This window comes from Sorghum bicolor, chromosome 3 (assembly GCF_000003195.3).
Source record: "Sorghum bicolor cultivar BTx623 chromosome 3, Sorghum_bicolor_NCBIv3, whole genome shotgun sequence".
NCBI classification, from domain to species: Eukaryota; Viridiplantae; Streptophyta; class Magnoliopsida; order Poales; family Poaceae; genus Sorghum; species Sorghum bicolor.
This window is the reverse complement of record NC_012872.2, coordinates 9,859,651-9,873,060: the sequence shown is the minus strand read 5'-3', so window position 1 is coordinate 9,873,060 and position 13,410 is coordinate 9,859,651. Positions and strand designations below refer to the sequence as shown.

At 40.8% G+C, this 13,410-nt stretch overlaps 1 protein-coding gene across 2 annotated transcripts; it reads right to left on the bottom strand.

The window, feature by feature from the left end:
- On the bottom strand, positions 4,434-12,055 carry LOC8085062 (gametogenetin). Of its 2 annotated transcripts, none has more exons than XR_002451560.1 (2): positions 8,128-12,055; positions 4,434-4,955 (listed from the first exon to the last, which is right to left on the bottom strand). XR_002451560.1 is itself a non-coding variant. In XM_002455312.2 (2 exons), the coding sequence occupies exons 1-2, from the start codon at positions 12,000-12,002 to the stop codon at positions 4,846-4,848; spliced, it is 777 nt and encodes a 258-aa protein (XP_002455357.1). In that variant the 5' UTR covers positions 12,003-12,045; the 3' UTR covers positions 4,434-4,845. The 2 variants fall into 2 exon arrangements, 1 of the variants encoding a protein (XP_002455357.1); XM_002455312.2 differs by having other exon boundaries at positions 11,336-12,045.

Sequence of the window (13,410 nt, the reverse complement as noted above, 5' to 3'; positions counted from 1 at the left end):
AAAAAGAAAACTTTGCATCCATAAATCAATTTTAATGTTACAATACATTCTTATTTTTAAAGACAAGATATATAGAAGGACTGTTGGGTAGCTCTCGACACGTCAGAAAATATAAAGCTCGGTAAAAACACGTGTATATGCAAGTACTTATCTTCTACGAAATCTTTTTCACAGTGAATGAAAGGACTAATCATTTAAAATTTCTGATAGAACACATATCGAATAAGTATAACGCTAGAGTTAGGTTTCAATGTGAGATGTGAGCAACTGAAAACAACATTTATTTTTAAATTTGAAGGCATCCATCAATCATGACTTTGACCGTAATATAAATTTATTGGAATGGCAATCAAGAATCACACCATTGCAGCCGGTGACTTTTGTACTCCCTCCATCCTAATTTATAAGTCATTTCAAGAATCTTGGAGAATCAAAACATCTTAAATTTTTTTCCAAGAATCAATTCATGGTTTTATATTGCTAATACAATGAAAGACGATGTGACAGGCCTAGCATCTGAGTTGCAAGTTCGCCTCATTACAAAGTCAGGATCTCGAAAATACGAGGAAGGAACCAATACTTTGTCCATTAGCTGGTTAGATGGAACAGATTAGGACACTGCTAAACTATAGTAATGAAGAACTACACCAGATCAATGATGCTAATCGCCAAGTCCAACCAATACGCCAGAATCAAATTATACACATGATTGTACATTGTCGTTCATGCACTTGACACCGGCTTGTAATTTAGGGCATGTTTGGTACAGCTCACAACAGCTTCATGAGCTGTTGTGAGCTGTTTTTTTTGTCAAATACTTATTTACAAAACAGCTTTATGGGTGAAGCTGTTTTTCTACTCCTCTCACAAAGACATAAGTTGGATGAAGCTGGGAAAAAGTAGCTTATTGCAGCTTCTCCCTCATTTCTCTCTCTCAACTATGCATGAAGTAGTTGGTGAAGCTATTTTGCCAAACACTTTCTCCAAAACAGCTCAGCTTCATCTAGAAAGTCACTCATGAAGCTATTTTATAGAAAAACAACTTTACTAGAGTGAAGTTGAGCTGTGCCCAAACAAACCCTTAGTGCTCTATATTGCCGTATTGCTTGCTTAAGTCATTGCTTACGAGATGATCAAATCTGGACACCTCATTTTCCCAGAAAGATACTACTGAGACTAGGGGTACTTGTGTGAGCATAATCGGCTCTCTTAGCTTTTCCAGCAATAGCTTATTTACTAAGAGCAAATTCATTCCTTCGTCGTATCATAAGTCATGATCTTGGGATGAAATAAAATACTCCTTTCCTCCCCCCCAAAAAAAAGTATCATAAGTCATCTCATACAAATTCATGTATCATTTTTATGATACGGAGGAGGAATGAAGTGAGGAAAAAAAGGTCGTCCATAGATCTTATACAGAGCCATGTAGATTTTTTTTTGAAGAAGAGAACAGATAAAAGAAAGAAGTCAATGTTTCGTCAGGCGCGGGGAGGACCAGGGTTCGGGGATTCGTGAGGCGCGGGAGCGGTTCAGGTCGGGTTCGGGGATTCGTCCGTGTCTGGTAGTTTGCAAGTTCTTATCATGATGTTTGGATTGTGCACTCGAATTACTGTTTTTTCAAGTTTGAGAAACACTCTAGCTAGATTGTAAATACAGCCATATTTGATCCTGACTGCATCCAGTTCAAGATGAACTTCTCTCATCTTTGTCCACTACAGACTCCACCATGCACTATTTTCCGGCAAGCTACCCTAGTATTTCTTGCGTTTGAACAGCTTAACCAGATAGCGAATGAAGGAGGAGAAATAATTAACGGACTAATTTGCCTTGTATGATTTTGTTTGTCTTCTTTATTTTCAGAAAACAATCCGGACAATCTTTCTTCCAGAAAAAAAAAAGAAAAACAAAAAACAAACCGAACAATAATTGTCTTTGTGAATCAGATTTACAGCTTTTCTCTCGCGAGATGAAGACCTGTAGTAATACGTGTTGCCGTCTTCACCATTCCGCAGTCCATTCCATCCCCGTATCCGTCTCCGGCGCCGTCAAGATTTCCCCGGCCGGACCAACCCACGTACACACCGCCACGAGATTCCGGTGCAGTGGGTGCTGCTCCGCAGGGGCGGACAAGGATGGGCCAAAAACTAGAGCCATTATATAGACATCAATACAAATTGTGCTTAGTTATAAGAAAAGCAGTAATTTGTTCATTGTGATTAAAGGCTAAGGCTGTCTCCAATAGGAGACCCATTTGGGAACCCAAACCCAAAATGAGTCTCCAACACAATACATATAGCCTCCAACAGAGTATCCATACAGAAAACCTATTTTGGATATCAGGAGAGGCATAACCCAAATTTGGGTATCCTCTCTCCTTGAGACCTATTTGCAGAGAGTGTTGTCTTTTAGGTCTTGTTGTTGGAGAAGACTAAAAATAGATATGGAACCTTTTACCTGTAGCGCTACCCAAAGGACAAATGGGTATTGTATTTTGGGTAACAATTGTTGGAGATAGTCTAAGGGCGTCCGCAATGGCTCTCAATGGCAATTTGCAAATAGCTAGCTTAAGAAGTCGCTAGCTATTAGGAAAGTCACTAGCTATTGTGGAGAGTATTGTGAGAGAGTTATTTCTAAAAGATTGTGCTAGATTAGCTATTTATGAGTCGCTAGCTATTAGGAAGTCGCTAGCTATTTGCATCTCTCTCCTCGATAGCCAATAATAGTGCTACTTTTTTATTATTTTTATACATCATATTGCTAGCTATTTGTAAATTGCTATTGACTAGCTATTTGATAACCATTGTGGATGACCTAAAGCCCACACACACCCCGATTCAGACACCAGACTGCGATCCGTGCCGCAGTTCCGAGGCCGGGGAACCTAGAGGCTCCTAGCGTCAGCTCATCGAACCGAAACATCGATCCGACAGATATCCCACAAATAAGGGCCTGTTTAGATTGGGAACGAAAATTTTTTGGATGTCACATCGGATATGTCGGAAGGATGTCGGGAGGGGTTTTTACAGACTAATAAAAAAACAAATTACATAGCTCGTCAGGAAACTGCAAGACAAATTTATTAAGCATAATTAATCTATCATTAGCATATGTGGGTTACTGTAGCACTTAAGGCTAATCATGGAGTAACTAGGCTTAAAAGATTCGTCTCGCGATTCTCAACTAAACTGTGTTATTAGTTTACTTTTTTATCTACATTTAATGTTCCATGCATGTGTCTAAAGATTCGATGGGATGGATGAAAAATTTTTGGGTGGAGAACTAAACAGGGCCTAATTTTGCAGAGTCTAGAAGTGTGCAGCCTGCCACGCTGGCCCACGCTCATCTCACTCACATTAGCTATAAAGTGACACATGAAAATAACTTTTAACCAACTAAAAAATAATAACCGCTAAATCAAAGATCTAAATTAAATTTTAATTGCACCATTAGATTTCTTACAACAAATCCTTTAAAATAAAATCTCAAGTGAATATATTTCAATAAAATTTTATTAACAAACATTTATCATGTAAGGATAGAACATTTTATTTTATTAAACACATACGATGTTTTAGGTTCACAGAACAATGTTTCGTCTTTTATAAAAGCAATGTTTCATCTTCATAAAAACAATGTTCATATTTTTGTTCATGAAATTAGTATATTATAGTATACACAAAAATAAATAAATAAATAAATAAATAAATAAATAATAAAAAACATTACATATATATTACATAATAAAAACATCATAAAATACACTACAGAACATCACAAAAATTATACTATAAAACATTACACATATATTACGTGAACATCACTAAATACACCATAGATTAATATCGGTCCATGCAGCATGTAGATTTTTTAATTTTCCTTCATGTGTAATTAATATCGGTCCACTAAAAAGATTCAACCAGGCGTTTGTTATGCTTTAACCGCATACATGCATGGATACCACAAAAAATATCCAATAAACACCTTTATAATCAGCGCTAGACTAACGTGTTGCTTACCAAATATAAATGAAACAAAAAATAAAAAATAAAGAAGAAAATAAATATAAAATAATAAGAAAAGAAAATATAAAAAATTGAAGCACGAAAGAAGGAATAGAAAAATAAAGAAAGAAAATAAAAAGGGAAAAAAATAAAAAAGATAAAATAATAAAATAATATAAAAATAGAACATACGTAAACCTGAGTCTCGACCACACACTCCAGCTGTTCAACAATTTCCTCCTCCGCGCCAGTGACAGCAATGTGGTGGAACCAAAGGGGTTCCAAAGGGGAACTACAGATGTTCATAGCAGCATATATATAACACAAATAACTCGTATAAACACTAGCCTATATGCTATATGCTATAACCAATGGCAATATTCATCACTGCACCCAATTAGCTGATGATGCTGTATCAATCACGCACTCAACTCAAAATGAAAAACGTCAGACCAGCAGCGCCTGCTTGACAGCAAGTGTACCAAAACAACCAAGAAGACACATGTTACTTAGCACATACGCTGCTCTTGAAGCCTTCATAGATAAACTCAGGGATAAACTCATGGAAAATTCTCTTGCCCAGAAACTAGGGAACTACTACCAGGAAACCTCTGGTGACCATACAAGAAGTCGAAACACTGGTAACTAGTTGCCTGCTCTATCAGTGAATGCTACAACAAGGACATGCTATCCGACAATAGTTGCTGCAAGAGAAGGAACACTATAACACATGCATAGACGCTTCACCACTTCTAGCACTACATAATTCAACTGAAGGAATCCAACATCCTCACATTCTTGCGCCTGCATCGGTGGATGGCTCTTCTGCTCCCTACATAATTCTTCAGCTCAAGGAATCCAACATCCTCACATCATGCTTCTTGCGCCTGCAACGGTGATGGCTCTTCTGCTCCCCAAAGTTATTGTCACCATTGATTTTCATTTTATTCATATCTGCAATGCAGGGGAAAAAGAACCGTAATCAGGAAAGCTTCTAGGAGCACACAGATAAAGAGCATACATTGCAACATAAAAATATAAATCCAACAATAGCTGAGCATACATTACAACAAAAAAAAATATAAATCCAGAATCCAAGAACGTTTCTGGTAGTGGTAGCTGCAGGAAAACCAATACCATTATACGGGGGCCATGAGTATGGTAGCATGATCACAACTGCACCAGACAACTACCAATTTTAGAAATAAAAACTATCTTCAAACAGTTGACTGCAGGAAACATAAGGACTAGCCATCTATCCAAAATGGTGCAACCGTATGACAAGTTAATCTTTACAAAAGGACAACATTTCCAATTCTGAAAATATGGTCAAAATATATATTTTTTCTTTAAATCCTTAATCAAGAACTAATGTAGGAATTTTGGTTTTTTCTTAACTCTTACTCTAGTGTACAAACGCATTGAATTACCAAATGCAATAAGACATTAGACATGTATGGAACAACAGTATTTCACACTGAAAAAAAAAGGTGTTGCAATTGCAACAACCCTTCCAAGTCATGGAAAATGCACAATTGCTAGTTTGCTACCTTGTCACGTTAGGCTGACAATATCAAATCAGAGTTACATATGAGGACCTGGCCTCTGGGCAGGTGTGGAAGAATTTGTTTCTTGTTTCCAGTGTGGAGGCATAAATAATTTTTAGGTGTGGCACGGTTTATAAAGATCAAACATGTATAATGTAACTATACAAAGAGTCACTAGAACTTATATAAATATATGTGACTTTGTGTTCAGCAAATATAACTGAAATCCAAAAGTAAAGCATTGGCATTTAATATACCTCACTAAATGAAGATTAACTTATATAAATATATGACTTTGTGTTCAGCAAATATAACTGAAATCCAAAAGTAAAGCATTGGCATTTAATATACCTCACTAAATGAAGATTAACTTATATAAATACTCCCTCCGTATAGGATTTAGAAGTCGTTTTGGACAAGGCTTGGGTCAAACATTGGGAATATAAATCATCAATAACTTTTAAATTGTTGAGTTTGCAAATGTGAAAATTATATAAATAGATTTGTCTTGAAAAATACTTCCGTATATATCATTTTTTCCTAAGAATTTTTATAAAAAAAAGGTCAAAGTTGTGTTTTGGAGACCGTGTCGCTGTCCTAAATGACTTCTAAATCCTATATGGAGGGAGTATGACTTTGTGTTCAGCAAATATAATTGAAATCCAAAAGTAAAGCATTGGCATTTAATATACCTCACTAAATGAAGATTAACTTATATAAATATGACTTTGTGTTCAGCAAATATAATTGAAATCCAAAAGTAAAGCATTGACATTTAATATACCTCACTAAATGAAGATTACCTAGCAGGCCAGCACATATTATATATATTGTACTACATATATCTTATCTTTTCTACAGATTCTAGGTACGGCAGCTGCCAGAGCTTGCCAAATAGTTGGCTCCACCCATGCTTGTTCCCTCAAAATAAACTAGGAGTAAGGGAAAAATTAAATGTTTCCTCAAAGGGAGGTCAAACTTGATTGTTATGCCCTCCCATCTATACTAGGCATGGCATTATCATTCACTAGCCAAGCTACCTAGTGGAGGATCAGAAATGGAGTGAAGGGAGGGCTTAATAATGAAAGGCCAAAATCTTAGTAGCATTAAACTAAATGGTACAATAGATGTAACAAGGAAAGCAACCAATAATACCAATCTAAAATGCTCAAGTAACACTTATTAGAGTAGCTGTGGGTAGAAAATTACCAAAAAAAAATCTAACCCCAGTTGCTCGACACGTGAAATTGCTTTGTCAGCGACTTCCCAGCATTTAACCAATTCCAGAATATATTCAAACAAAAAATGGTAAGAAAACTGAAGACTCAAGGAACATTCCCAAACCCCTAACTGATGGATTAGCCAATTCAGTTATTTTCATTACGCCGCGCAAGGGAGGGAAGCTGCAGCTCCCAAGCCAAGCAAATTCCAGAGCTCAAAAATGAAACAACAGAATAATTTGGGAGGGAACAACAGAATCTCGCCACAAATAATAAAAGGATTAGCTAGTGCCCTGAACCCATGTCCCCTGACAATGTGTCAACTCCAGCGCATGCACCCTGCAGGCTGCAGCTGGAAAGCCAATGGCCTGCTTGGGGCCTCGACGCTGCGGTGCTGCCCATAGGGCCACTGGGGCACTGGCCACCAGACACATGGCACCTCACCTTACGGTATCTCAATGGGTGGGGTCTGGGAACAAGGGCACTGCCAGCTGCAACACGAAAAAGAAGAAGCGCCTACAAGGTGAAGACAAATCGAGGGAGCAAGAGTGACACAAGCCTTTGCATGGACGAGGGGCTGTGCACAAGCTGGGGCTGGGTGTCCTTAAATGGGCTAACATTACATGGAGGTATTAAGAGCTACTCAGACCGGAACCAGGCTACAGCCGCCACTTCCTCACACCCCCCACCCCCCACCCCCAAAAAAAAAAAATTGCCCAGGCCCTAGAGCCGACCCTGAAACTACATACCTAGATTTTGTTCATGGATTAACGAATTGTGCAAGAGCTTTATGCCTCTATTTGTCTCTGCCATTCTATGACTCGCTTCCTTATTGCATATGGTATCCCCACTCCCTTTGGCAGCATCTAGTAATTCGGAACTTAATTTGAAAGCCATATTTTGACCCGAGTGCTTTTGGGATGCTTCTAATAACCAACGAATGGCAAGTGCTCTTCCTTGTTTAGGTCTTATTTCGATAGCAACTTTCTACATCGATCCTTTTTTATCACGTCTTGTTTTTATTCCTATCTTGGGAGTTACTCTACGTATTGCCCCTTCTTCAGCCATGTGCTTGAACTTTGCTGTGCTGCTAGCCTGTACCATAGCACCACCAAAGCCAGTGTTCCAGGCATTAAACCATCAATTTCACACAATTACCCTTTCAGATCTTTGGCGCATGCATTAACTCGGTCCATTTTTTCTGAAGTTTCATGGTCTAGCAGCCTCAGCAGAGGCTATCTCCAAAACTAAATAAGCGGGCAAATAAAGTAAAAGAATTCATGAGGAATCAAACTGAACACAAAACCAAACTTATGGCACACTATTCTTTCAGATGAATCTGGCATTAATGGTACTTACTGTTATGATCCTTAGATCATTTGGAGATAACCATTGCCAAGAAGATGACCGGGCGAAGTCGGCGTGGAGGGAGACTAGAGTAATTTGGGGGAATTGGATTAAGTCTTCTTCATTGCCTGATTGAAAGGAGACACCATCCCATTCTAATATAGATGAGAGATTGAGAGGAGACTTGATCCCTAAGAAACTAATCTTTAGAAATAAGGAAATAACCTGATCTAATCTAATATCTTTCCTAATCCTTATCCCTTGCCATGAGAGGCAGGTGGACTGACCCTCTGGCCACCCATAACACTTCTCCCCCCATTATGAGCAGCTCACCCACGAGCTGCTGCAGACCTTCATTAGGAGGACTCGACTCATGGCTAAGCCTTTTGCATCTCGGCTTAGTTTTGTTATTTGAAACTAAAACACGAAATAAAGTTGGACTCTTTATAGGTGTCGTGTCCCCAATCAATGGTGAACACCATCCTGAGGCACAAGGAGGTAGAACACCAAAGCGGCTTCCATGGTGATGGACTGATGGTGCTCCAACTGTTGGAGGTTAGCGGCCATGTTCCCACAAGGGAACGGGAACGTGGAACAAGAACGGGTTGGGGTGTTATTCTACAACGTGGGATCATAAAATGTTCCCGAATCGGGAACGTGGATGTTCTCAGAACGACGTTCCCGGAATGAGGAACGTAGCCACGTTACGCGTTTCCGGCTCCTAAGTGTTGGAGGGCAGAGTTGCAACCTTTGGTGCTACTGGTTCCATTGAGGTGCAACATGGTCATCCCCCGCACTACAGACCGCCACACCAGGAGTTCATCAGACAACATCATTCCTCCTGGATCCCATGGGAATAGCCCAACAGTTGGCTTCATGTGGGCTGAGGAGTGGAGGATGTAGCAGCCCACTAGTACGCCAGGCCTGCCCAACAAAACCAAGGTGGGTGCCAGAACAGACGAGACGGCCGCCGCAATCCGCAATTCTTGACAAAGATTGAGCACCCTTGGTGCTTGCCATTGCATTGCGCTGGTTGATCGCTATGCAGGCTGCGATTCACCATGGCGCCCGGCTGAATGGCACGCACATCATCTGCAGTTCTGCACCATCCACCGGGCATGAAAACCTCGCCCTGCTGCCTGCAGGCGCACCGCTGCCTGCTCCTCTAATGATGGCCACGTGAGGGCTCTAGGGCAGACAGCCAGACGCTGCTCCCCACGGAGAGACTGCACCAGCCGGCGTGCCAGGAGTCCATGGGCTGCTGCCTGTAGGCATACTGCTGCCCGGCTCACGCTCCATCTTCGCGTCATTCCAATTGAGGAGACAGAAGACCAGTGCGGAGACATGATGGAAGTCCTCCGAGATGTGATGGCTCCCTCAGTGAGGGCACAGAAACCATCGGTAGCAGAAGCCATGGAATTGGATCGAAACCAAGCAATCTGATACCAGATGTTATGATCCTTAGATCATTTGGGGATAACCATTGCCAGGAAGATGGCCGGGCAAAGTCGGCATGGAGAGAGACTAGAGTAATTTTGGGGAATTGGATTAATTCTTCTTCACTGCATGATTGAAAGAAGACACTATTCCATCCTTTTATAGATGAGAGAATACTTGACCCCTAAGAAACTAATCTTTAGAAATAAGGAAGTAACATAATCTAATCTAATCTCTTTCCTAATCCTTATCCCTTGCCATGAGAAGCAGGTGGGCTGGCCCTCCATCACCCACAACACTTACCCTAAGGCAGCTCGCTACATGTTACTTGCAAAAAAATAGTAGATGAGATATGTCGAAAATTCAAATGTAGATGAGATTTCAAGCATATCGAAGCTAAATCTTGAAACAAATGGAAACATCGGCAAAATGTATCAACAAAAAGGCGCCTAACATAAGAAATACATATCAAAATGAACCAGAACCACATCACTGGATTACAACAACGGAGTATTTGGTCAGATTGCATAAACCATTAAATCCATTAGGAGTGTCCGTGCTACCAGTTTCAAACTGGGTCAGCTTTGGCCTGATTAAAATTGCAGTACCACAGGATCAGTCTCAGATATTTTGAGGGGAAGGGATCAAAATGTGCATGTTAAGAACATACCATGTACACGCCAACCTAAACAAAAAAATATTTTTGGGAATTCATTGTTTTGTTTACATTAGTCCAATCTGAAGCTCACAGATGTCAATACAAATCAAAAATAGGTGGAACATAAAAGAAGTATAGAGATACTATACATGTACTGACATGCATATAGAAAGCATGCCCCACACCAGACCAAATTATCTCAGGTAACACTATACTTTATCGTAAATATAAATCATTTTAGGCTTGACCCATGTCAAGTGTTTTTAGCTTTGACTATTTGTAGCTAAAAATCATATAGATTGACAAAATAACATTGCTATTACTACATGAAAAAAAAAATACTCCCATAATATATATACTCCGTCCCAGAATGATAAGCATATTTTGTAAAGGGAAAAGTGAAATTTTACAAACTTCAACCAACACTTAGTCAAGTTATATACAAGTTTAGGACATGAAACTTGCTTTTTTATATTTGCATTCAAAGTGCCTCTGAAATGATATTGATTATTTAGCAAATGACAACATCTTGGAAGAGAAATTAAGGGCAAATCAATTTTGTACAATTTTTCTCTGATCAAAATACGCTTCTCATTCCAGGACAGAGGGAGTAACTATTTATATTCGAAACACTATTTTTATAGATATTTCTAGTTAAAGTTCCATCTTGTAGGTCACATCAATGCCATGGAAAAAAAATATTTGTGATCTTATTATAAAAAATATGTTTTTGATCAGGAGTATAAAGGAATATTAATCAGGCATGGTCATTTTGTCAGACATACAACTACAAGCATATTCTATTGGGTAAACAAATGCATCTCCCCTAAAAACTGTTGACTCAACTAATCCACAGCAAATATTTATGGTCAGACATCACCACCAACGAGCGAGACTAACGTCACATTACTGGAACCAAGAACAGATGAGCTCAATGACCTAGAATTATTTGATCCCAAACAAGAAATATCCATCGACACCAGAATCTCAATCTACAAAGTTATCAAACGAAGCTGTTCCAACAAACATATTCTAAATCAAAGTGCACAAAGTAATGCTGCCAACAGTGCCAAAAGCTTAAAAGCAGTGACTATCCAAAGAATTGAATTCAAGGACGCTTATCACCTCCAATCACCCCGCCCCAGAACAGCTGCTGCTTCCCATCCTCTTCCTCTTCGTCGATCTCATCTCCGTAACCCAGCTCAACGTCGCCACGGTACCCAGGTTCGCTCCCGTACCCAGAATCGGCGGCCGCTGCCTCCGCTGCAGCGCCGCCACCGCTCCCGGCACCAACCCCACCAACGGGCGCTGGGCCGAACTCCGTCGCCATCGGCACGTCCCTCATCCGCATCTCCCCGACATCCGACGCCCACATCTCCCCGCTGGAGTCAGTGGCGCCGCCGCCACCGGCGCCGCACGTGAAATGGAAGTCGGAGCAAGTGCCGGATCTACGGCGGTCGCTGCTGCGGCCGGAGACGGACCGCGAGCCCGCACCGCGGCGGCGGCGCTTGCGGAGCCCGAACCAGCGGAAGGATCCGCCGCTACCGCCCCCCGAGGGGGCAGGCGTCGGAGTCTCCGCATCAGGGAGGCGGGCCGAGGAGGGGGGAGCGGTGGAGCGGTCCGAGAGACAGGGCTTCTTGTTGAAGGGGTGCCAGGAGGCGACGGCCTCGGAGAGGACGAGGTGCGGCGGCTGGTGCCGAAGCTGCGGGGCGCGCGGTGTCATCGGCGCCGGAGGTGGGGACGCATCGGGGTTTGGGTTGGGAAGTGGGCACGGTGGAGCGGCGGATCTCATTTCGCCCCGGAGGGAAGGAATGTTTGAGTTTTCTTTTCCCCTACTACTAAAATATCGGCTATCAAAAAATGCAAAAAGCAGAAAAAGATAAAATAGGAAACTTTTACTACTCCCTTTGGCGTGGGTCCAACTTCGACTTCAGCAACACTGTTTTCTAATGCACAATGGACAACACTACGGTTTGGCATACGTCCAAGTATGACTCCCAGCTGGAGCAGCAAAGAGTTTCTAAAACATATTTGACTGTATGTATTTATTCATTTATATTATAAATACTATCACCTAATTGGTTTCTATCCACCTCACATCTTACTCATTAGATGCTCTTTAGGCCGGTTTCAATGGGAGTTTCATTTGAGTTTCATTTACATTAAATAGGTTGCCACATAGGCTTTTTTGATGACATGGCAGTGAATTTAAGAAGAGAGAGAAGAAATGAGTTTCATTTAGATCAAACTCTCTTGGCACGGTTACCAACTCTATATGAGTCTTGGAATTAAATGCCTATGAAACTATGAAGTGAAACTCTCCATTGAGAGTGGGTGTTTCATCCAAGTTTCATTTCATTTCACATGACATGTTAGTCTTGGAAACAACGCCATGAAACTCTCCTATGAGACTGGCCTTACAAAACATATCTAATGCATGAAAACCATCCAACCAGGTCCATTTAGATTATTATTGTTGATATAGCCATTTACAAATAGTTGTTTGTGCACATGCAAAAAAGTTTTAAGTGGGTTTTGATGATATTGATTATACAACTAAGGAACTAATGACCTTTGTTAGGTGTTGACATCTAACTAATCATCATGGGCGCATGACATGCAAAAGGAGACCCAAAAAGACTCAAAATGAATGATTTGGAAGTTTTGGAAGCTCATTTGGACTGGTTTAAATTCACTAGTACATTGGGAATTTGGGATGACCCAAGTGCTCACAAAATCCATACCAATACACAAAAATTCTAGCCTAACATGTATAAGAGCTTACCATTCATATCTTATTGACTTGCATGGAACCGTGCCACGGAGCCTCCATGTGTTATGGGTGGAGTCTTCGCGCTTTGTCTCTCGATCGAGGGGTATTTGTTCTTTCTCCTCTCTCTCCCAACGAGCATCTTCCTCATTCATTCACTTCAACCGACTAGCATTCATTTTCTCTCCTCCATTGAAACTCTCAACCACCAAGCTCCAAATCTTAGTGATTCCTTGTGGTGATTGTCCTTGGGAGAGACTAGAGAAGATCAAGCTCCTTCCCATCCAAGCACTTCTGGTGAAACCCTAGTTGCGGGTGGTTTTCATTACTCTTGGAGTAAGGCTCCTAGCCGGCTAGAGGTTGCCTATGTAGCACTCCTAACTTTGTGAGGTGTTTCGAAAAGTTTGTATTACCCTGAGTGACTTAGTGG